The 26303-nt window shown below is 37.8% G+C and overlaps 1 protein-coding gene across 1 annotated transcript in view; it reads left to right on the top strand.

Moving 5' to 3' along the window:
- Positions 1-6432: 6432 nt before the first annotated feature.
- Positions 6433-26303, top strand: part of LOC139116851 (uncharacterized) — a 52257-nt gene continuing 32386 nt past the window's right edge. Inside the window, exons 1-8 of the mRNA XM_070679566.1 lie at positions 6433-6483; positions 15767-15875; positions 17120-17655; positions 18351-18465; positions 18995-19530; positions 20268-20382; positions 21360-21898; positions 22440-22554. Of these exons, the coding sequence (XP_070535667.1) occupies positions 15800-15875; positions 17120-17655; positions 18351-18465; positions 18995-19530; positions 20268-20382; positions 21360-21898; positions 22440-22554 (2032 nt within the window). The 5' untranslated portion in view covers positions 6433-6483; positions 15767-15799. The remainder of the gene's footprint in view (positions 6484-15766; positions 15876-17119; positions 17656-18350; positions 18466-18994; positions 19531-20267; positions 20383-21359; positions 21899-22439; positions 22555-26303) is intronic.

The raw sequence follows: 26303 nt of genomic DNA, 5'->3' as shown, positions 1-26303 counted from the left end.
AAATATATTCACCATGGTGATTTGTGGAAGACCAGAATTTGGAATAGAAATACATCCAAAACTCTATTGCCCCAAGAGAATGCAAAAATGATCCCTTGGAATATTCCTAGATAAGAGTCACCCGCCGTAACAAGCTAGGCGACAAAAATCTAACGATATTTGGGGTAAGTGTTGAAGATATATGATTCAGGAAAAGCCGGGAGGATTATTTCGAAAAAGATCCTAATTTGTTGTCAGAGTTAGGAAGATGGTAAAATCATTGCTTGCACTACAATATATGTGTCAAACGCAAAAGACTAGCGTGATATTTTGTGTTCTTTAAATAACGGTAATGATTGCAATGCCTCGAATTTCTGCCAAATGGCTGATGGCTGACTACTGGTTTAATTAGAAGATTTTCAATCTCTGTTAGTTCATCAGTCAGTGGAATGCAAACAAAACTGTCGTTTTATCTTTGTGGCTGCGAGAATTTGTGAAAAAGGTCAACCAAAAAACAACCAAAAAAGTTCTGGCCCCATACGAACTGTAAATAACACACAGCATGTCAGAAGAATCTCAATACGCTTGGGCTATTTCATTCTTTTCACAAAAAAGTCATTTATGCTGCTGTAGCTATTAACTAAAATAGAGCCCCTTCCCGTCCTGAGTTACCTGCCAGAGCAATTCTTAACTCATGTTTTACTCGAAATTATACTTTAACAAGGTTTTTCTTTATCAACAAATTCTTGTAGTGGCCTGCTCATTCAACAAAGTATCTTTGACTCCCTGTAGCGTCCATTAGTGCCAAATGTCATTGTAAATAGTGCTGTTATCCTGCCGTATATGGCCAAACGAGCTAACCTTCGTATTTTACATGAAACATTTGCCAGGGTTATGCATAGCGATTTTTTTATCTTACAGAGGGCACTTACACAACGCAGTGGAACAAAGCTACATCTCAGACCTGACAAACAAAAGGAATCAGGCGTTCGTGCAGAGTAAACACAACAAGTTAACTGGATTTTGCTTGCTCTTCATGTGATGGGGACTGTGTAATGGAGGGACTGCGCTTTCTGCTTCCAAATTGGGTGGGCGGACGGACGCGCCCGTCGTGACCACTATTGTAAAGCAAGGAAGATGATTGCAGCAGAAGTGAAAAGGATCAGTAACCTATGGAGTCGTTGACGGCCTAGGGAACGAATAGATTAGTGCATAGTTAATGCAATCGAAAAGTCCTTTTAGTTTATCCAAAGATGATTTGTCGTTTTATGGAATTGTGTTGTGAAATATCCAGTGCAAAGTTTCCATACCGCTTTACATTTACCTCAGTCGAAAACGAATAATTGAACTTGAATAATTTGAAGAGCATGCCCATTCCTGATTTTGCATTGCGATCATTTCTCGATCGATACTATTGAAAAAGTCTGATCGACAGTGGATGAAAATTGATTTTGAAGCCTGATCTTCAGAGACACGTTGTTTAATTCAAAACTACAGTAGTGCAGCGTTGTATTAAAGGAAAAATGACTTGATTTCCTTCAAACACTTTTTTATTATCGTACAGCGTACAAATAAATGCCTGTCACATACCGATTTCAACAAAACGTGCCATTTCCACAGGCCATAAAAATTTCAACAACATGTCCATTTTAATGGGTACCCTCACAACCCACATGAACGTTATTTTAACACTATAACAAACAGTATTTCTGCATCATGTCCGTAAAGGATATCATATCTGGGTTCTGTGAACTGCCGTGTCATAAATCTTACCTACATATAAAGCTCTGTAGTGTTTACTATAGTGATATGACATTTTTTGTGTTTTTATAACCTTTTTCAAAATGGATTGTCATTTTGCACGAATTCATGGTACCTTAAACGGTTTACCTGCCTCTGCAAAGCAATGATGAATTCAAAACTATTGTTTGACATTTTTTCTCACATATTGCCTCGCGGAGTTCAAACTCTTTGTCTTTATGAAAACAAATATTCAGTAAAAACGTTTTGAAAAGAGAAGCAAATAACCACAAATGTAACGGTATGTGAAATTCAAAAATGGTTACCGCTCTCAAAAATTAACTCTTTGAGAACATTTTTCATTTTCATGTATGCATGGAGTAACGTTTTAAAGAGATTTCACTTTATCAAGAGGTGTGGGGGAATGATATTGCGGGTTCAAATATTTGTCCTAGGGATATATTACATTCTCAAACACAATAGATAGGTTACACTGCGGTAACTGTAACATCAGTTAATCTAAACTGAGATGAGTTTATTAACTTAGCGTTGTTGTGTCACTTTGTAGACAGGCAAGTTCACGCTTTTCGACGATGACCCATCTGTAGTCGAGGAATCGATACGAAACTACGAAACAGTACCAGCTCATGATTTACGATACATGTACATTACACCCTACTTGAAAATGATACTCGGTATTTATAACATTATTTCCATTAGTCATTTTTCAGGAGCAGTGCTGTGCTGAAATTACTTTTCAGTCACTGGTGACAATAAAGGCACTGTTTTGGCATAATTTATTGATAGTTTGTAGTGATAAAGAAGTTATTGTAAACACGATTCGAACTAATTTGGGATAATTGGATGATGAAGTAAGGTCGTTCGTTTTTACCTGCAAATGAATGCTCGTCTGTTTTCTTTTTAAGTTACACACTTTTTATTAGTAATGTTAGTATCGCAACATTCAGTTATATGGCATCAAACACTTTTGAGAAATTTGAAAAATATGAAGATCCAAATATCCTAAATCAGTTCCAATCGTGTTCATATTTAAAGGATTCTATAAAGGGCATTTATTGACGATTTGGCCACTAGTTTTGAATTCTGTCGACACCAAGGTCTTGTTCTGCTCCCGTAAGCGTGTTGAAATACCCACTATGTCGCTTGTCACCACAGTGAGAATGTCTGCAGCGTGCACTGTTACTTTTGAAATTTGAATTGAAGTCCGGACTAGAATTCACGTGACAACAATAACAAAAAATCAGTATATACACTTAGAAACTGAGTTGAGAAGCTGAAAATTGGGTATCTCGACATGCTTTTTGATGTAGGACAGCAAACTGTTGGTGACATATAAAACAAAATAGTGGGAAAATCACCGAAGTTACAACTGCTGATCATTCAAATGTTGGCAGGTAGGGGTGACTAAACGATACCTTCTACCCGCTTATTGATAGAACTAATAAAGATGGCGATAGCGTAGTTTCTAATAGCTACCGGAAATTTCCTAAAGTATGCTAATTAGCTATGATACCTCCCATCGCAAGTTCTACGTAAAATGTAGTGAGGGCATATTTGGCGATGAAATCATGCATGGTCAGCTGTTTTGAGTTCAAGGTTATTTTCGGAAGGCATTTTAACAAATAGAAGCGCGTCCAGGTACACTGTATCTTAAAGATGGAGATATTTGTGGAGTGATATTCCGACTCTCGAAATTTTACAGTGCTCTTTTGGCTTACCGTTTGTGGGGCTACATTGTAAAGCTTGTTGAGTAAAACAAGTTTTACCGGTCTAGTTTTGTGAAAAATTGGGATTTTATTTTTCCTCAAAGTTATAAGACAGGGATGGCGGCCATTTTGAATTTCAAATATCGATAATAATTGTTTCTCTAGTACCTAAATTTGCATGTGGGACATCTGATCTATATTCTGGATTTCAATTCAATTCAATTCAATTGAACTTTACATATCAATGAAAAAGTGTGGCTCGAATACAATACATTAAAATATCATAAATATACAAAAAAGTACATGGACACAGAACGTTATCAAAACAATCACACAAGACAGTTTACGAATCATTTAAAAGCCGCACAGCGGTGGGAATGGTAGAAAGTTTGATGCAGAGAATGAAAGATAATGGTAGAAAGTTTAATGCAGGAAGCTTTGAGCCAAAGTTAAAATCTTTTATGTTCGAGGCGCGAACTGACCGAAATATCACCTTTAGTGAGAAAACAGGGAAATTCATGCAAATACCAAATATCCACAGACTTGTCAATTCAAAGCATTCCACTGATTGGCTCGGCGATAACATATTCTGTCACAAAACACACAAAGCTGGAAATTTACAATAGTGGATATTGTTACTGTTAAACGTGTCAAGGATACCGAACAAAGATATCACTTGCAAATAGTATGCAAACGAGTTATGAGTCATTGACACTTGGGTTTTTTACATGTAGTGACATGACTAATGTCCGGGATCAAATTTCTTGATGCTTGATATCAGATCTATTGTAAGCTGTTGAATGTTACCACCAGCCCAACCCAGTGAATCGATTAGAAGTTCAGAACTTTTCTTTTTTCAACATTTCATTGAAATTGTAAATCATTCTCTTTTAAAGTTGAGAATAATATTAAGCGGCTATTATGCATAGTATGGTACCAGAGAAACAAATTACCATAAAATTCACCGATACTAGAAATTCAAAATGGCCGCAATACCGCTCTTAACTCTTTTACGAAATATCAAATTTTTACTTTCCCGAAGAACACAAAAACATCGTGGTGATTCAAGACTGATTCAAAATAAGTACATACGGCTGGAAGACATGCGAAATATTGTAAATGTTTGAGAATCGAGTCAGAATATTTGTCCCCGAGACCAAATAATGGACACAATTTTAATAATGGGGTTAACGTTCTCTGGCACGCGAAGGCTGATTTGCCGTATTTTTCAAAGGTCAAAGACATTAAAGTATTTGTCGGCGAGCACAAAATAAAAAAGGCAGATCATCGAACGCACTCTCAATAACACGTTAATTTTAGCTCTGACTCTCAATGTTTTTAACTGTCGGCAACAGTTTAGGCGGTGCCGTGTCCTCTTTTAATTTCTTACGGTATGAAAATCACCATTTTGTCTTACGTTGTGTATGTTGTTATATAGTGGACTTATAATCATGAATGTAATGACACATTGGTATAAGTAAAGCGTATCTTTTTTAAAGTCACACTTTGCATGATGCCATGTAAACCATAAAAAACTGATGGCAAGACAAATATAGTAAAGTAGCACAGGAAAATGCAGAGAAGATAGACAGAAAAACTGTGATGGTGGTAAAAAGTTTATTATTATTTTTTCACATACAGTATCATCATATATAATACGACATGAATGACGTTCGGGTAGTACTCGCCTCGACTCTGAGAGACTCAATTTCTGCCCACTCAAACTCTCCTCAAAAACATTTCTAATCATTCTCTTTCAAACTCAAGAATTAAAATCCTGTTTCATTATGAAAATTTTGGTATTAGACAAACAAAAATTTACAAACACTTGTAATTCAAAATAGCCACCATTACAGGCTAACTCTAAGGGGAAAATTAAAACTTTCGTTTCGGGTAAGAAACTGTATTTGCTTCAAGATAGTCGAAATTAATCTATGTAAGCTGTAGAACAGAAAATCAGTCCCCGAGGCGCATTCTAACTAAAGGCGAGGCATAATATGAGAATTGTGCAACATCAGAATAAGAAGACATTTGGGGGGGGGGGGCAAAAAACATTTTACTTGGCCAAAGTGAACAGGTTCACGCTAAATGAGGGTGCAATATGCTATAAGCCAGGACAAAGTGACAGGATTCCATCGCGATCTGCCTAAGAAAATCTACTTCATTCTCCATCAAACTCTTACGAAGGACGGAAATGTTGAAAAGGCTGTGCAAATACAAGTCAGCATTTTCTATAACATCTTGCTAAATCAAACTTTTCACTCACTTGGCTCCGCCTGGTATATTATGTTGTCCAAAATTTCCTTTCGTCCATTATCATCTGGGAAGAAGTAATCTTATTGTATAATTATATCTTGTCAGCTTGTACCATTTCTATAAAGCACTTGCGCCAGCCGCCATTGACTCCCAGCATTTAAGTTGTTCAACCATTTAAGGCTTAAATTCACTTCATCTCCCTGTGGAACACACTCACTTTCCAATTGTTTCACTGTATCCTTCGTTTTGTGCCTCTTTGCACTAATCCTTTAATTGCTCTAATTTTTCCCTCCAAAATTTTAGGGAAACATTTTACCAATTTTTATGATTCTTTTGCAATTTTTTTGATAATTTTTGACCAAATGCACATCACATTTCATTTGCGATAGCTTTTGGTCAAAATCTTGGCAGATATCAGAAAAAAATTGACTGGGGTATATTTTATAAAGGTGACAAAAATTGACTTTTGCGATTAAAGGGTTAAAAATTTTGACATCTTTGTGGATGGTTTGTTTCAAATGACATTTATCGAGATGAATTTATGGTCCATCTGCCCGTATCACCAACGTTAACACATCTAAAAAAGGCCAGCCTGTGAAGGCCACTGAACTCGACGGGGTGTGAGTGACCCATAAAAACTGATAGGTTCCTCTAACCAAAATATTCATAATCTGAAATTTGCATACGCATATCGGACACTATAAATTAAGTTACTGATTCACTGTGAGCTAGGTTATACACCGGGTCTGGACTGTGTTAGCCTGATCGAGTAGCTTGAAAGGTGAGTATACTTTCTATTATGTGTATGCGCATCTTTTTTAAAATTTGAGAAAAGTTTCCTTGAGTTTGGTTTGAGAAAATATTTTGGTTTTGAAGCGTGTGATACTTAGGATAGACAGAGCGGCTCTTTGCGGGATTTTTTCTATAATTGGGTTGGCAAGAAAATACATTTATAGATCAACTATAGACTCCAGTAACGCCGTCGTATGCTGTCATTCGTACCAACGATTTAACGTCACTCTAAAGGTTGCAACATTGCACTATCTCTGTGGATGAAACAAGTTATATCATATTTTCCTCATTGATTCTGTCTACAGCTAACTGGATTCTGCCGATCATTTGCCTAGAATGTTATTGATATCGAACAAAATATTTACAGAGAAATTAAAGAACGACTTTACAAAGAGTTGTGAAACAAGCGACTTTGTGCCTTTGAAAGGTGTAAAAGTGTTACAAATATTCCAAATATCATAAGTTTTGTGTGAAGTACTCTGTACTTATTGTCTTTTTTTCAGTAAAATATGTATTGCTCGTGACATGGTCAGTGCGCGTACATTTGTATAGTGTGCGTTCGTTCGCATTCGATTTAAAACTAGTGAATTATCTTTCCAGATTACAATGGCTCTACTAGTAGACAGAACTATTCTTAAGGTAGAATGCGCCTCCGGGACATATTTTCGGAGTCTCTGAATATTTTTAAATACTTTTTCTGGTCTACGCTTGTGGGAGCTTATCATTTTAAGCCGAATAAAGACAAAATTCACCATCTCAGTTTTTTGCAAATCTCAAAGTTTATTTTTTCCAACAGAGTTGACAAATACAGGATGCGGCCATTTTGAGTTTCAAATATCAGTAAATGTCAGGTATTTTGTTTCTGTAGAACCAAACTTTGCACGGAGACCCCTCATTCGTATTCTTGATTGGGTACGAGAATGGTTGAAATTTTCATTGAGAAAAGTTTGAGCAAAAGTTTAAGTCCTCCACTTTCGATGCGTGTACTACCGTAAAGGTATCTGAAGCTAAATGAGAGGGACTTTTTTACATTGCTTAGACGGGCAAAATTGTGTGTTTTGTTCTGGAGCAATGAAAACATACATGTGTGCTAAAAACACAATGGACTGTCTGCATATATCACTGCAGATATCATAGATTTAAGATTTTGTAAATTTGCAAAAACAATGAATAAAAATGAATAAATGCAGGTGCTCATCAATCAATAAGTGATATGACTATATACCATACATAAATATATCATAGGGAAATATTGGCTTCAATTAGTGTTACTTTTCTCGTATGTATGTATGTATGTATGTATGTATGTATGTATGTATGTATGTATGTATGTATGTGTCAAATTTAACCTTTCTGTCAAAACTAATTGAGCGCGTCGTTTCCACTCAATTGAACGCATACCTACATAATAACAATTTGTTCGCCAAGTGTCAGTCTGCCTATAGGGCGGGTTACAGCACAGAAACTGCCCTCATTAGAGTGCAGAATGACATACTTCGCTCTTTAGATAAACGTAAAGATGTAATTTTGATTTTACTCGACCTTTCTTCTGCTTTCGATACGATTGACCATGCCATTCTGTTACACAGGCTGCGTCATCGGTTTGGCATCACAGGTGTTGTTTTTGACTGGTTCAATTCTTACATTACGGGGCGTACACAGTCTGTTTGCGTCAAGTCAATCCTGTCGGAAGAACAGTCGTTGTTTTGTGGTGTTCCTCAGGGTTCTGTCCTTGGACCAATTCTCTTTAGTCTCTATGTGGCACCCCTGGAGGACATTATTAACAAATATGATTTAGATTACATGATGTATGCTGACGACACCCAATCCTATATTACATGCGACGGTAACCAGGTTCCCATTGCCACGATCGAGTCGTGTTTAGACGAGATTCGGGGATGGATGAGGGTCAATATGCTTGCACTCAATGACGGTAAGACAGAGGTTGTACATTTTTCCTCAAAATTTGGGATTGAGGGAACTGTCCCTCGTTGTAATTTTCGGATTGGTGATGTCAGTGTATATCCATCTGAATCAGTTCGCAATCTAGGTGTTACAATGGACTCTGCCTGCACCATGTCAGACCATGTTACAAATATTTGTAGATCAGCATCACATGCGATTTGGAGGTTAGGAAAGATTCGTGATCTTCTCGACCAACGTACCACGGAGAAACTTGTTCATGCCTTTATTACATCACGTTTGGATTACTGCAACAGTCTTCTTTTTGGTCTTCCGAATTTTGAAATACGTAAACTCCAGGCTATTCAAAATTCAGCCGCCCGGCTTGTTAGCAGAAAGAAGAAAAGGGACCACATAACACCAGTACTACAAAATTTACATTGGCTTCCAGTCCAGAAACGAATTGATTTTAAAATTCTTTGTTTCACTTACAAAATTCTAACAGGCCAAGCCCCGACTATCTAGAAGAAATGCTAACAGTACGTCATACTGGTCGTACACTTAGGTCCCAGTCTAGTGGTGCGATCATTTTGCATCAGCCTGTTTGCAACACGGCTTTTTATGGCAATAGAGCCTTTTCTGTATGTGCTCCCCATTTGTGGAATGCTTTACCATTTGAGATAAGGCTTGCTAATTCTTTTAACAATTTTAGAAGTCAGTTAAAAACTTATCTTTTTAGATCATTTTATTCCTAGACACTTTTTAAAATTTTACCTCTTTGCATTTTATTGGTGTTTTCTCGTAATTTTTATTTATAATTTACCTCTTTTTTAGTGTTGTGTAAAGCGCATTGAGATTTTTAAAATGTAATGCGCTCTATAAGAAATAAATATTATTATTATTATTATGTATGTATGTATGTATGTATGTATGTATGTATGTATGTATGTATGTATGTATGCGTTTCGGTATGTTTGTGCATATTAAAACCACTTTGGACTTGCTGTATATATCACTGTAGTGTGACGATGTGTCATGGGTTATGTTCAAAATAAGGATAACGATGGTTTCAAAAATTTGCAAATTACTGATTAGACACAAAAACAAAACAATCAGGGTACACTGTTCAACTTTCTTTGATATTTGCTACCTGTATTACTTGGTATGCTTAGAATGGGCCCTAACCTTGTATTGTGTTTACTCAATTATTCTACATATATACATTATATGCAGTAATACCGTCCAAGTCACTCGACGTGTATGTCTGTCGGTTCTAGTTACATTTGAACACAGTGCCATTGATGCTTTTTTTTCGTGTAGCTAATCCCCTTGCCAAGTTTTAGCGGTGTTTGTAGGACCATCTCATTCACAGTGTAGGATACTATCTTTCAAACAATGTCGATGGAGCTTCTGTATCACCTGAACTGTTCTTCAAAGAAGCAAACAAACGTTCTCATAACTTACATGTCCTGACAATGAGTCATCATGCATAGAAACAGACTTCTGATGTCAAAGTGTCTTTTAATAACGACGTGTGAACGGAAATTTTAGTAGAGGACAGTTTAGTATTGTCATCAAGATTGTATTGTTTGGAACACATATGGAAATGATGTCATTAGCCGTTATTAAAATACACGGCTCGCTAACTTGCTTTGTTCAAAGAGCATCGTTGACTTTTCATAATCAGCGAAATATAAACGCTCGCCTATACTCTTTAGGCCTATCTGTTTGAAACACCCAAATATCAGTTGTGGCATCCCTAGCTCGAAGTTTCTTGGCATGTCAGCGTACTATAAAAATAGCTGATACTCAGCCTGGTATAGATTACTGAAATGACACTTAATTTTTTCGCACCATGGTATTGAGGGAGAACTCAGTCATTACGCCAGGAAGGTAGAAATATCCACGGGGCATCTTAAATTTTGAAATTGCGAGAGTATCGTGGTTTATTCACTCAAAACCCTATGTAGTCACTGATTATCGAAATTTGCAACGAGTCAAAGGGCTTGTCACATTTCACAAAGAATATTTTGGACAATAGTGGTAATTTGTTTTTCAAAGTTGTTTATATTTTTGAAAACAATATAATATGCTTTATTAAGTTTGGATGCTCTTCGGGGGACAGATAGTAAGACTCAAAAAACAAATTTTCTCCATACTTCTCTGATATGCCTCTTGCGGGGCTCATTTTAAAACTGTTGGAGTAAGAACATTTTCATCGTCTAAAGATAGCGGCTATTTTGAATTTCAAATATCGGTAAATGTGAAGTAATTTGTTTCTCTTATTCAAAATCGTGCTCGGTGACCCCGATTCTTGATTTGGTGAGAGTGTGATTTTCCTTGGAAAGTAAGAGCGAAAGTTTAAATCTTCATTTTCGAGGAGATTGCTACCTTAACATCTTGCTTACGTCAGTCTGTAAAGACGAGTAAACTTGTGTCAGCAGGATCTAAATGGTGAGTTATATTAGCAGGCTTTTCACAGGATACTTGACACACCAGGCTTGATCATATAGTAAATAAGCGCATGGCATTTGAGGAGACTTTACTTCCTGCCGAAGTAAAGTTGTATAGCGGGTTTTATTTAAGTGCGATGCAGAAAACATAGACGTTTTAAATATGAGGACAGTCCTGTAAAGGAAACGTTATCTTTAATTTTTCGTCAATTATTATTGAAATCAAATCAGTAATATGTGCTTATAAATCCTCTAAAGATAAAGTAAATGCATAGACGTTTTGTAAAACATTTTTTCGAATGATATCGCTATGCAGCCGTCAGAATAACCTATCGCTAAGAGGGAGCTTAACAATTTTATAGTCTGTTGCTATATTCACTGCGCTTACAGTACAGAGTTCAACTCTCCTCTGAGTCGGCGCTTAAAAAAAAAACGCGCTCTGTCAGCCCTGGAACGGCCCTGGACCCGCATAATTTATGTCGGGTCTGAGGGGTGGGTTCAGAGTCGACATAAATTTGCGAGCACACGCTTAATACCAGCCCTTACAATCGGCCTAGAGCTTGATCGATACAAAGGCGGGAGATTCAAATACAGTGCTAATGATGACCAAAATTTTGCTAATCTTTTATCCGTTTTGCGCCAGACTCAGAGGTGGTCAGGAGCGTGAGTGTGAACCTAGGCAAGAGTGTCCTTCAATAAGAAAGCTTTAATTGTTTTCCCTATAACCTTTAGCAATGCATTATTTTCGCTGACGGCTCTGCATGACCGCACATTCTGGTAATTTTGATATTATGGAATGCAAAAGAAAGTTGGCGAATTCATTCATACTGAACATTGCGCCATTAGAGCATTAGAGTAGAGTTACTGCACCATAGAGTTATAACCAGTCCGACTCTGTCGCTGTGTATTTTCCATGATACTACTTCAATCTGCTCGACTGGCACTATGATAAAAGATTCATATTGACATGACGATACGACCGCTAACCACTCGTACACTTGTACTACATACATTTTATCAGAATTTTATCGGAGTCCGTCGGATTCAAAATCGCCTTACGGTACCAGTCTACCAAGCTAAAGTTTTAGCGTTCAGGTCTACTCGAATGCAGCGGTTTCCCATCTATATTTATATTTGGTGTCATAGCGTCATTTAGCGTCATTTAAGCTTGCTCGATAAATCTTCGCCTAAATGACGTCTGTCTCTGCTACTACATCCGTCGCTATTTACATCGATATTTATACAATTGGAAAATTTGTCATATACATTCGCTTTATCTTAAATACCTATGACTAAATTCGTATTACTTTCGTAAAAGCCAAAATCGTTCTATCTGAAGAAAAGTAACTGCCATATGTCAGAAAGTACATGCACGAAGGCCTCACCACGTATTATTTAAAGAAATTATGGTTCACAGTCATAATAAAGAACCGCACAATGGCAAAGCCCATGGTACACCGTATACCCCAGAATAGTATAAATTACATGTAGTCCCGACGTCACAAAGGTTATTTATGACACGTCGTTTTATGTGACGCCGCCTTTTATCAATAGCACACAAAATATCATTTGTGTAAGGCCGCACTGTTTCGGAAAATAGTGCTAAAGTCTTTGATGCGGGCAGGTCATGTCATTTTCTGATAAAGATATCCCAGGGAGTTTTCTTTTGTCGTTAGAGAGAAAGAATAACAACGGACCTAATAACATGTTGTGTTGTAAAAAGCCGAGGAAAGCACCGCTTACGCTAAATAATTTAAATTTGAAATCAGTTGCAATCAGAAAACGTCACATTCATGGGCTAATGAAATTGTTTAACAACAAAACGTTTGGGTCACTTCTTGTTGGCTCTCGATGCGATATGTTCATTTCTATGGTCCATTCCTCCGTGTGTTTGCAGGGTAAATTACGAACAGTGTGAAACTTGCATTTTCAAAAAGTTTGACAAGTCGACTTTTTCGCCTTTCTGACGATTGCCGGATTATTTAAGTATACACATAATGTATTATATTATCATGCCCTCTCCGTCGCATTTTAATTGGTCGAGCTGAACCATGTGACCGACCACAAATACGCAATAATGGTTTGTTTATGTGCCCGTAAATATGAATAATATCGTAAACATCGTAACTTTAGAACTAAAACGTAAATTGTAATTTGTACAAAGATCACAATCAATCGCAAAATAAAATGGAACACTTGTTGGCCAAGTGTTTACACTTTTTTTGAAAAAAATCTCCGGATCTGCAAAATGTTTACAGCGTACTACTCACTGACAAGTTCTGACAAGTTCTAGGGCCCAGTCGTCGTTCGTCGCGTGGGAGATTTTCGTAAATTTTGAGGGTTTTGGGGGTTCGTTGATAATATAACGGAAATTACAGACTCCGCGTTGACCATGAACGTTTATTTATGGGCGCGGGCAAAGGGAAAGTCAAAATTAACGGGCTCGGCAAGCCTCGCCTGTTCATTTTTGGCTTTCCTCTCGCCTTTTGCCATAAATGAAAGTTAATGGTCTGTGCGTCGCCCATTATTTCTATATTTCACATCAGCCCATGCAGTGAAAATAAGACAGTGCATTCCTTTGTACAACATCGTTAGCTTGTTTTGAGGAGCACCATTTCAGTTTTGTATGTGATCCGCTCTACCTACTTTGAATATGAAAAGTAACCACTGGCTCCTACTGCGTGTTCCTCCACTGCACACATATTATATATTTTCACTTTGGCTCCCATATTCACTATCATTATTGTACAGATTCTTATCTTCGCTGCACTTCGATAGCTTCATATCAATGCAAGACATAGCCAGAAAGAAACAGTAATAGGATATCCACACGGATCAGTAATTATTATGATAATCGACCAATTCTGAATCGTCAACAGAATGAATTGTTTTATGATTTTCTAAAAGATGTCGTACTGCATTTCTTCATAAAATCAAACATATTTGAGTTCCTACATACAGCTTTTTCGGGCTCGTGTACTCTCTACATTATTTAGCACAAGTTTTTTCGAATTTGTAAGGACATTAGGCTTATCGAAAAGTTAAAATCTATGACCAGATTTGAATTAAATGTTTTCTGTCGTTTAAGAAAGAACGGGCAAATTTGCATTTACCAAATTCGTTCGATTGTCCCGCGCATGTGCATCCTGGGATATAGTTTTAAAGCAACTTTTAAAGCGACCCGTGGATATGTGTTCGAGTGATGATGCCAGACTACAGTAATGTTAGGGTATTACAGCTCACCGTCTCCCTTAGGTGAATATGTAGTGAGAGGTACACGGATTCTTCACCATGTATTACTGCTCACCATCTTCCTTCGGGAAATAGCTAGCGAGGGGTTGTCGGGATACAAAAACGGAGAAGAGGCTCGAAGTTTTCAAAGTCAACTGCTTTTATTTTTTATACAAAGATGTTACATCCTTTCGGGTGTTGTCCTTCTCTTGAATGCTTGTATTTGTAAAGACATCTCCTATATACAATCTGTACAGTGGTTGTTTACATATAATTATCTTCTCATCATTAGTGCCCCTCCCTAGTAATGACGTGTTTATGGCCAAGGCTTATATCAAGGTCCAAGACCATAAACATCAAAACAATTATTTACTCGTTTGATTTCTCACATCCGCATCCCTATCGTACATCGTTCAAAATTCTGAACCTGATCCTTGACCTTTATGCAGAATTGATGTCAAAGTGAATCACCACTATAACAAGGTCTCGTGTTAACAAATTAAAATGGAATTATTCATCATAGCAAGATCATAATGAATAACAGAGATTTTAACAATAGCGACCTGGCAGCAAAATTTGAGCATTTGACAATAAACATAATGTGCATATGTATGCCTTGATTAATTTTACTTTTATCTTATGGTAAAAACACAGCATGACTTGCATCTATAAATCGTAATACACTTTTCGTTGTGAACTTTAAAGGACATTCATACAAGCACGACTCATTGACGGATTTTAACATGAAATGATGTGAAGAAGCATGGGCACTGGCAGTCATATTGGATCGCATCACAAAATTCACAGATGCATACCTGTACACCACAGTTCAAATAGACATGTTCATGTCTGTCATGGGACATTTTCTTTGCGCGAACTTTCCCAGGAACGTCCAATAACACTCTTTGACATGAAGAGTTAGCATGAAGAGGGCTTTCAACTGCATTGCATAAATATTGTATTCATAAAAGTCGTTTTAGTACTTTTACATAAACTAAGTACTAATTTCCATTTTTAACTAACTTACCCAGTTACCGTATATAATTACATTGATTTGATCAAATTTGGCGAAACTGAGTATGTAGATTTGAGATGCTATGATCTAATATTCATGAAAGTCGTTTTAGCATTTCTCTATAAATCATTTACTAATTTACATATTTAGGGGACCAAATATGGTGATTAAAATGGGTTCGAACTCACAACGTATGTCACCAAGTCGCCTAGCGGAGAATCCACAGACAAAACCGCTCGGCCAAATCCCCAATATTTGCTATTATCATTGACGATACTATGATAAAATATTAAGGTAGAACACACTTCGGGAACAGATATTCGGACTCTGAGCCACCACTCTGACTCTGAGCTACCACTCTCATATAATCAAACCAATTTCTTTGCAAATTAGCAAGAGACCAATAATGTATGAGGATATGCTTATGACGAACAAGTTAAGACAATGTAAACTGTCCACATTTTTACCTGCTCCTTAAATGAAGGAGAGGGTCAGCTGAAGTGTGGATTTAGATAACACGTGAGAAATCATTTATTCTTATTTTCCATCGTTTTGCCATGTCAGTCAATCCTTGAAAGTCTCTTCTGATTAAATGATGTTTGCTAAACGCTGATTTTACCGGTAAAAAAACTTTCAAACAAAGTATTCAACTATTTTAATGATTTCTCCAGTTGCAGACGAATATCCGATAGAGGGGACAGTGTATGGTTCCGTCAGCAGAAATGGGACCGATAGCAGTCACATTGGTCGTTCTGCAAATCTTTGGCAGATTTACAGTCGGTGAGTAGTTTTCGAGAGAAAAAAGCTGAAGTTAATGTAGTACATATTTACAATACATTGAGTAATCCTAAATCATCAAAAATTTACGCCTTGATAGAAAAATTGTGTGGTCAGATAACATGGGTATATTTTTTATTTTGCTATTTGTATTTCACAATAATCATCATGCGGAAGTTATAACAATATAGCTGTAAATAGTTCCTTCATAACATTTTTGTAAATTGGATACTGTGTTCTTCTGCCACATGATAAGTATATGTATGTGTTTGAATGTTGTCAAGACTGAAAGATTTATTAATGATCACAGTTTGGTTCACTCACGTTACTCCGATCGCATGCTTGTAAGTAAGAACGAGCGCATGACAAAAAATCAAAACACAAAACATCTTCCTGAACTTCATCGCATTATTTTTGGCAGTTTCAAAATGCACAATAGCAATTTTCACAGATGGAAAAACCTCAGAGACAGCCAGCAAAACCAATATGTTACATGTATTATACCAGTACCAGTTATAATCTTCATCTGTTTTAGTATGTGTCTTTCGGAAATCAAGCCCAAATTTCTCTACATAGTCGCTAATCGATCTCTTATACAACCCGTTTTTTTATTAACAAACCCGTTTCCCATCAGGGCCTATTTTGAAGCCCTTGCATAAAGAAAATCTTTCACCGTCTCAGTGTTTTGGAAATAAAAAAAAAATTGTGTTTTTCTCCATGGAGTTAACACAGGAAGGCTGCCATTTTGAATTTAAAATATTGGTAAATCTATGGTAATTCATTTTTCTAGAATCCAGATTTGTACAGTGACACCCCCCCCCCCCTTTTTCCATTCTTGCTTTTTAAAGATAATGGTTGAAAGATTCCTTGGGGAAAGTTTTAGCGAAAGTTTCAGTTTTTCACTTTCTTCGCGCAAACTACCTTAAGTGGGAATAGCGGCGTAGAAGAATGACAAAACAAATCATTATTCAACGCCTCATCATCTTGAATTGAGTTCTCCTACTTTCCAACTATTTAGATGGCAAAAACTTTACTGATAATAACATATTATTGTTCAATGTATGTTAGCATTCAAGATGAAATTATATCATGTACAGAAAACAAACATCTATAACAGATAGAAGCATGAAAATTACAGCTGGTGCTTCTACTGGTCTGTACGAAAAACGGGTAGAGTTTGATGAAATTTGTATCGGTGTATCACTGTTATTACACTAACGTCATTTGAAACTTTTACTTCTCCCTAGCCGATGTCAACTGCAACCAAGGTACGCTGAACGATAAAATGGTGGAGTTTGCCGGAACGCAAGCTAGTTACGTCAAATACTCTGGAGCTGACATACCCGATCTCGAGCAATTCACTGTTTGTTGGTGGGCTCAGACTGAAGCCACTTCAGTCACTTATATGACCGTTTTCCACTATTTGACGAGCAACGTTAACTCTGGCGCCATCTATTCCTATGGACTCGCCAGTGTTCTTATCAATGTTAACAATCAACAAGGTGGAGCGAGTGGGATTGATATCCGATACGGTGAGTGGCATCACGTCTGCACGACATGGTCAAACAACGGCGGTCACTACCAGTTCTTCAGAGATGGCGGTATGACCTATTCAAACGTCAATGTCAGAGCTTCACAGACGGTCGCAGGGGGCGGTCTACTCGTTCTGGGAGGACGACTTGTCTCCAGTGCTGGGACACTGTATGGCGCACCATATGCGTTTCAAGGCAACATGGCAGCATTCGGTTTTTGGAACAAAGTTGTAACAAGCGATGAGATACAGGTAAACGTAAAGTAACAATACACATCTAGATATATTAACCTGTCTGACTGACTGATTGACTGACTGACATTACAGTCCATCTGTCTGTCTCCATCTATCGATCTATCGATCTATCAATCTATCTATCTATCTATCTACTTACCTACCTACCTACCTACCTACCAACCTACCTATCTATCTATCTATCTATCCATCTATCTATCTATCTCTATCTCTATCTATCTATCTATCTATCTATCTATCTATCTATCTATCTATCTATCTATCTATATATCTATCTATCTATCTATCTATCTATCTATCTATCTATCTATCTATCTATCTATCTATCTATCTATTCATCCATCTCTATCTATCTATCTATCTATCTATCTATCTATCTATCTATCTATCTATCTATCTATCTATCTATCTATCTATCTACTTACCTATCTATCTATCTATCTATCTATCTATCTATCTATCTTTCTATCTACTTACCTACCTACCTATCTATCTATCTACCTATCTATCTATCTATCTATCTATCTATCACAACATTCACAAATTAGCCAAGAGAGGCGTATTCTACCTTAAACAGTCAACACATGATAACCAAGTAGTTAAAAGAGACCTGAGAGATTTATAACCGAAATTTACACGTTCTGTGAATGTTCTGTGTATTACATGTTGTACATTTCCTTTGCCATTTCCAGGCGATGGCCGCGAGCGGTTGCGCGTCAGACACTTGTGGAAACATCATTGGTTGGACAAGTTTTGGTTCATCTGATTTGTTTTCTGTTGAAACGCCCTCAACGACGCTTACTTGTGGTGAGTATCTGAAGATTCCGTGTGTTCATTCGCTCCAGTACATGAGAAGCCGAGCATAAATGAAAATGTATTTATGGGGCTAAAAATGTTCATGAATGAATGCGATTTCCATGAAAAGTCTGTTTTAGAGCGTTATGAAAAAGGGAGTGTGAATTAGTGTACGGTACGTCACTTTGCGGTATAATTCCAAACTACATTACTGAAGTAAATTGTGGTAACAAAGAATGGCAAAGTGTTATATTCATGGTTTACTGTGTAGTGCAGTCAAGTCTGGTGTGGAATCTCTTTGAGGTGAGTTGAAGTGTAGCGTAGGTATCGTTGACTGTAGTGTAACGTAAATGTATCGTAAAGTAGTGCGGTGCCGCGGTGTAGTGTCGTGTTCTTTTGTCATATCTCGATATCACCTTGTAAAATTGAGTTCAAGGTATAGTTTAGATATTCGACTGTGCTTCTTTAACGGTTGTGTCAGCTACTTTAACGAAGACAAATTTTGTTCCGAGCTCATAAAATGTGGTGTATTAATTCACAGGGTCACGAAATGAGAACTGTGACAATGGGGACTTGGATGGCAAAATGCTAAACATGGACAGCACCAGCACTATCAGCTATGCCCAGTCATTCCAATCCATCCCAGATATGACCGAGTTCACCATGTGTTCCTGGATAAGAAGCACTGATTCGTCTGCCGCCAAGTATCTAGTGACATATCGCTCCAGCAATATCAACACAGGGAGTATCTACCTCTACAACCCGAATGCTGTTCGACTGTACATCAACAACTTAGCGGGAACAGCCAGTAAAATAGCCGTCAATTATGGTCTGTGGCATCACCTTTGTATCACATGGGCATCAGACGGAGGCAGTTATCAATACTTCAAAGATGGACACTTGCTGGGAGCCTATGAAAATTTAAGAGCTGGCCAAACGATATTAGGGGGAGGTACCCTAATCATTGGTCAGTGGCAGGCTAGCATGGGAGGTGGCTTCAACAAGGTTTATTCCTTTAATCACGAGATTACTGAGTTTAACATTTGGAGTGATATTAAAGATGCAGATGACATTTTAGTGAGTACAATACATTACAAAATGGACTGATTGACTGATCGATTGATTGATTGATTGATTGATTGATTCATCGATTTAGTTATTAATTTGTGAAAAATTTATCTAATTGTTTTTTCTTTATTTGATTACACACATGTATTTTGTGTACATGGGCGTACTTATTTGCATATGTATGTATGTATGTATGTATGTATGTATGTATGTTTCTTTGTTTCTTCTTATGTATTGTGCATGTATATATGTATGTAGGTCAGCTTGTATAGGTATGTATGTCCATGCTCATGAACCAAGAAAACGTGTTGCTGTCTTGAAAATGTAGAGAAGAGATATATCGTTTGAAATTAAACGAGAAATTAACAAACCCATTTCTGGTCTTTTGAGCTTTGAATTTGCATTAATAAAGTCTCATGTGATGAAACGTTTTAGCAAAGACCAGAATGCCGTATTCCGCCACGATACTGCAACCTCACTAAAGATCATCATGTTGATTTAGTCTCCGAATAGTTACATCTTTGAATTTCGGGTGCGTGCTGGGAACCCTGGCCATGAACGGACCCGGAACCGAGAGAGCAGAAACTCCTACTAAAAGTGTGGACGTTGTGGGGAGACACTGGCATGAAGCATAGCTAAAATCAACATCACAGCTTCAAAAATTCAAAGACAGCGATCGAAATGTAGCGGAATCAGATTTGAAGTTTCATATTTTTGTACTAATTGGACTGTTGTTTCCCCTGCAGACTATGTCTGCTGCTCCCTGCGATGGTTCTTGTGGCGATGTCGTGTCATGGCCGTACTTCCGGTCCAGTGACGTCAGTGAAGCGGTGGTCGTTGAAGACTCTGACATACCTTGCTGTAAGTTTGCATTTCTCAAGTTAGCCTCTTAACAATTCTTGCATTCCGGTAAATTCGCAACTCGAACATCGTTAATTTGATATATGTTAAATTTCTCTATACAGTATTTCTATAAGGTTACATCTCTGTATCTCTTTGTCATTAAGAAATTCCATCTCCTCTGAAACTATGAAACGTAGTTTATACATGAACATGTGATTCCTCGCATTTTAATAGGAGACACAATGCAGAAATTTCCGGGGCCCAAGCAGTCATAGACGTATTTTTATATCAAGGTCAAAAGTCACAATGATAACACTACATATTGGCAAAAAGTGCTCCCATACTTATCCCAGTCCACCAAACGTGACACCTCTAGTTTCATTTGCTAGCGCAGAATTAGATATGCGCATAATGAATGAGGTGCAAAATGTGGCGTCCCACCAACTATAAAGGTTGCGGCACTTGAAGTTACTGATTTATATGCAGTTTTGTGAAATCGAGGTTAAAGGTCATATTTGTCACATGGCCAAAAACTTTGCTCAAATACTTTCTCTAGTTCATCAAAGTTCGGACCTCCAGCTTTACTTTCCAGTCCAGAATGAGATATGCACATACTTAATGAGGTAGAAAATGTGGTGCCATTAGGTATTTCATCCAACCAGATGTGAAGGCAGTAGCACTTGTAGTAACAGAATCATTCTGGTCACATGACAAATGCCTGTCCACCAAGTATTACTAATTTCTAGGCATATTTGTAAATGTGAGGTCAAACGTCATCCTGTAACGTAACAGTTTGTAAAAGACTTAACTCTCATACTTCCTTGTGTACTAAAATCAAGGCCTCTGACGCTATTTTGAAAAAGAATTTATAGCCAATTCCTCGATCAAAAATGCAAGTTGCTTGAATGCGCTCATAGATTTGTGCCAGGGTTCATATCTTTCACTCAGCCGATGACAAAACCAAGTGCTTTACTGAACTGTCTTCAAACTTTCAGCGCCGATTTCTACTGAGTGTCAAAATGGAGCCTTTAAGGGAAAATATTGGCACTTTGACAGCAGCGCTGAATACACGTATGCAACTATCGACCGCGATTTCCGAGACTTCGGGGCATTTACTGTTTGTTGGTGGATGAGCTCGCCCAGTACAACCAGTACGTACCACACGATGATGAGCTATTTTGCAATTGGAGATTCTGCGGGCAGTATAAGAGTAGAAAACCCATACAACATCAGGGTAGCAATCGACAACCAGTATGGCACGTCCTCTCAGGTAGCTGTGAACTATGGCATGTGGCATCACGTGTGTGTCACGTGGACGTCGGATGGTGGCGTGTACAAAATATACAGAGATGGCGGTATGGCGTATACGCAGTCTAGCTACTCCGCCAATGAAATTCTGCGAGGTGGCGGCACACTTATCATCGGACAAAGGCAAACTGGTATGGGAACCGGCTTTCACAGAACCTACGCTTACCTGGGAGATATGTCTGATTTCAATTTATGGAACACCGTTCTGGACTCAGATGAAATTGAGGTAATTCCATTACCAGTATTTATGCGGTAGAAGTAAAGTTACGTTCGTGATGAAGAAGTCGCGGTTGCAGTTTAGAAAGTTATGACATTCTTCGTTCTGAACAATTTTTCCAATATAAGCTTTAGGTAATGCCAGTCAGGAATAGGCTGATTGCGTATTTGAAATTTAACATTCGATGATAATATCCTCACAGAACATGTATAATCAAATCAATAGGGGGTATTTGATCGGGGCTTCTGAGTTGGTCGTCGAATTTTGCCAACATCTCTTTTCTTATAAGTAATTGAATGGAAAGAGTGAGTTCGTGGTGAACCTTGTCAGTTATGACTGTAATAAGAATAGTTTAGCAAAGTGAAATAACAGGATTGCATTTGTAGCAAAAGACTCCAGACCCTTGTAATGCCGGTCAAGTATAATAATAGTGATGATGATGATGATGATGATGATGATGATGATGATGATTTGTAATTGTCGGTTCATTTATGAAACGTATCATAATTATTTGTCCAGTACCTTAAAACGATTGCCATATTACTTACAGGGTTTTGTCGAGAATCGTGGCTGTGACAATGGCTGTGGAAATGTTTTGTCTTGGTTGGATTTTACCGAGTCTGACGTCACAGAGATTGACGTAGAAGATGCTGATGCTGTTTGTGGTGAGTAAGCTTTATTTGTAAATTAATGCTGCTGAATTTACGACGATAAAGCACGAATTGGGTATTGTTTGCATTGGAAAATATTTATAGGTTTTGCAATGAAAACTGCCTGTTTGCTTGGCTCTGCTTGCCATAATATTTGAACGAGTCTGTCAACACACGTCGGCACATTTATTTGTATCATATCATAAGTACTCTTTTCCGGTTTTACCCATGCTGAAATTTAGATCCAAACATAGTTCATTAAATGTTACAAAAACAACATAACAGGCATACTTCAATATCTTAACTAGTGGCATAAATAATTTGTAGTAGAAGACAAACGTTGGTTTGCAGCGAAATATACATAAGATGTGGGCAAGAGTTCGCTTACTGTCATCTTACACACACTTTAACAGCTTGACTTAATTCTTATCTTCTTGAATCCAATCCCCTCTTCTCGTATGAAGAGGATAGAGTGACCGAATGTGGTGATGGTGAATTTGACGACAAGAAGTGGACTCTTGAAAGTACAACATCACAGTTCAGCTATGCAACGTTCAGACAGAGTATACCAAACCTGTCAAAGTTCTCTGCATGCATGTGGGTGAAGACTACGGCGACAAGTGCCAATTATTACCTCTTCACGTACACCACATCCAACGTTAACACGGGTGGCATCTACCTCCTCAACCCAAACAGTGTAAAGCTTGGCGTTAACAATGGTGCTGCCACAGCCAGTGGAGTGGCCATCAACTATGGACTTTGGTTTCACATCTGTCAAACATGGACGTCAAACGGCGGAGCTTACCAGTACTACAAAGATGCCAAAATGAGACTCTCAGGAGTCAATCTCCGTGCCAACGTTGAGATAAATGGCGGTGGTACCTGATAATTGGCCAATATCAAGGCGCTCCGGGAGGCAGATTTAACACTGTGTATTCGTTTAATGGAGAGATCACCAAATTCAATATCTGGAGTGATGTCCTTAGCAGCACTGAAATTGAGGTAACCCTTGTTTTCAGGACATACATTTGTTTTTCACTGGGCGAAAATTTAGTATCAGTTTTAGATTTTACAATGTATATAAGCTGACACGTAGCCGTCTTAACTTGAAGATACAATTCATCTTTAAAATAGCATAACACTGAGTGCCAATGCGGATACGGTAGAGTAGACGACGATGTTCAAACACTATTTGTAAGTTGGTAGATTTTGTACGTTATCTCTAATGGTTGTTCAAATATCATGATAAGTAATTAGTGCAGGAATCCTGCGATGTTCTCAAAAATGTCTTCTATCCCGGCGTATTTACTGCATTTATGCGTCTGTCAGATCTCTATACAACAGCTTTTGTCGCAGTGTGAATACAAATTGACATCTCTTTTCCACTTCTACTTTACTGTAGGAAATGTACACAGAGCCATGTGGATACATCTGTGGTGACATAGTGTGGTGGTCCTTCTTCAGATCTGATGACACCGCGTCAATTACGGTGGAAGACCATGGTTTACAATGTGGTAAGGGAAGCATTATACACCCGGTCTCATTTACGACAGTATGTGCCTCGAAAGTGAAAGGACAAACTTTCGCTCAAACATTCCTCTCTGAAACTTTCAACTACACATTTACCAAATCAAGAATAAATATTAGGGGTCACCGTGCAAAGTTTTTTACTAGAGAGGCAAATTATCTTACAATTACCGATTTTTGAAATTCAAAATGGCAGCCATCCCTATCTTGACTCTATGGTGGAAAAAAAAATTTAGATGGCCGAAAAAGTATGACGATAAAAAGTTTTCTTACTTCAAGAGCTTTAAAATGAGCTCCCACACGTGGTAGATCAGAAGAGAATCGTAAAAATTGAGATTTCGAAAATGTGTTCGCGAGGCGCATACTACCTTAAAGGTATACTGTCACCTGTTCGAATTTTCCCCCAGTTACCATGGAAAGAGAAAATCTGACCAATCACAGATTTTAAGCGGCTGGCCGCTTTTTTAAAACAACGCCCTCATATGGGCATTTTGAATAGCAAGGAACGCCCCTTTGGCCATATATGGACATATTAAGATTACAAGTGACTGTCTACCTTAAGTATCCCCATTGCACTGTAAAAGAGGCAAGAATATATGTGTAACTGCGAAGGGTGAAGTACAAACTAAGACAAAATTATGAAAACTTTATTGGAACACCCTATGTTGATACCACATAGTAACATGTTTTGCAGATGTAGATTGGCATCTGATTATAAGGGACTTTCAAAGGAAGGTACATAGGTTTTACGATTTCGTATAAACGCGAAAGTTTTGACAAAATCAAGGCAGGCATTGTTTTTCTATGTTTATCTCTCCAAGAAACTTATTATCGGTCCACTTTTATGCCTCTAAGTAATTTGCCACTCATCCAAGGCGAGAGGCTATTTTGCTGAAGACTCTCCTTGCTGACAAATATTATTTAATTCCTCTCTATCGACATTTCCTTTAAAGGTATACAGTCACCTGTAATCTAAATATGTCCATATATGGTCAAAAGGGCATTCCTTGGTTATCAAAATGCCCATGTGAGGGCGCTGTTTTTAAAAAGCGGCCACCCGCTTAAAATCTGTGATTGGTTAGATTTTCTCTTTCCATGGTAACGGTGGCAAAATTGGAACAGGTGACAGTATATCTTTAAGCGTTTTAAAATCGACACTTTAGTACAATCAAGGAGCTAAAACTTCATATATAGTCACAACGTAGACCTTTGTTTCAAATTTAACAGCATCGTTTTACGTGGACTCCCGCGTTTCTTTTAGATATTTCATCTCATGATTCCAAATTTCAACACTTTTCTTTTTTATTTTCAATTCGTAATTAACTTTAATGAACAGTTTCGTTGTGTCAGGTCCCTTAATTGCAGTTAAGCGTTCCGTAACTCTTTCAAACAGTATGACCGTCACGACATCCAGTCATGAAATAAACTTGAGGATTTCCCGACATATGAAAATATTCGTCTGGTATATCAGAAGATTGAGCGGAGTGGGAGTATTTACAAGCCTGTGTTTTATATAGATAACTGTGAATTGGATGCAATCATTACGATCTCAATCGCACAGTGACTCTGTATACATGCTTCTGAAACTCGTGCGTGAGATTTACCATTTTTATCCCTACTGAACATCTTTACAGAAGATGCAGCCAACGAAAAATGCACTTTTCAAGGCGTGCTTATTTTGATAAGATATATTGTACATGACAAGTTATGTGAAATTATTAATTTTAAGTCAAGAGGGAAGCTATTCATAATTTCCCTCGAATTGAAAATTATTCGACTTACCCTTCCGCTGTCAAACTTCACTTTTACCCACTCCCGACATATTGGTGCCTGTTTCCCCTCCCCATTGTGAATTTTTTAGGCTCCCCGTGCCCTGTGGCTAAAAAAAATATCAAATTCCCCTGCCTTAGAAAACATTTCCTAATTTTTTAAATTTGTTATTTCATTTAAACAGAGAAAGAAGAATTAGTTTGTGAAGCTGGGCCATACACAGACAAGACCCTGTCGTTTGACAGTACTGCCGAGTACACCTATGCTACAGCGCCAGAAGATTTTCTCGATTTCTGGTCTTTCACTGCCTGCTGGTGGATGAGGACCAATGATGCCACAGGACAAGCTCGTGCAATATTTAGCTACTTTGCAAGTGGGGACAACCCGGGCAGCATAATTGTGCAGACGGCAAGCAATCTGAGGGCGTGCATTAAGAACGTCTGGGGAACCTCATCTGGCGTTTCTGT

The sequence above is a fragment of the Ptychodera flava genome, chromosome 2 (assembly GCF_041260155.1).
Source record: "Ptychodera flava strain L36383 chromosome 2, AS_Pfla_20210202, whole genome shotgun sequence".
NCBI lineage: Eukaryota > Metazoa > Hemichordata > Enteropneusta > Ptychoderidae > Ptychodera > Ptychodera flava.
This window is presented reverse-complemented; position numbering and strand designations above follow the sequence as displayed.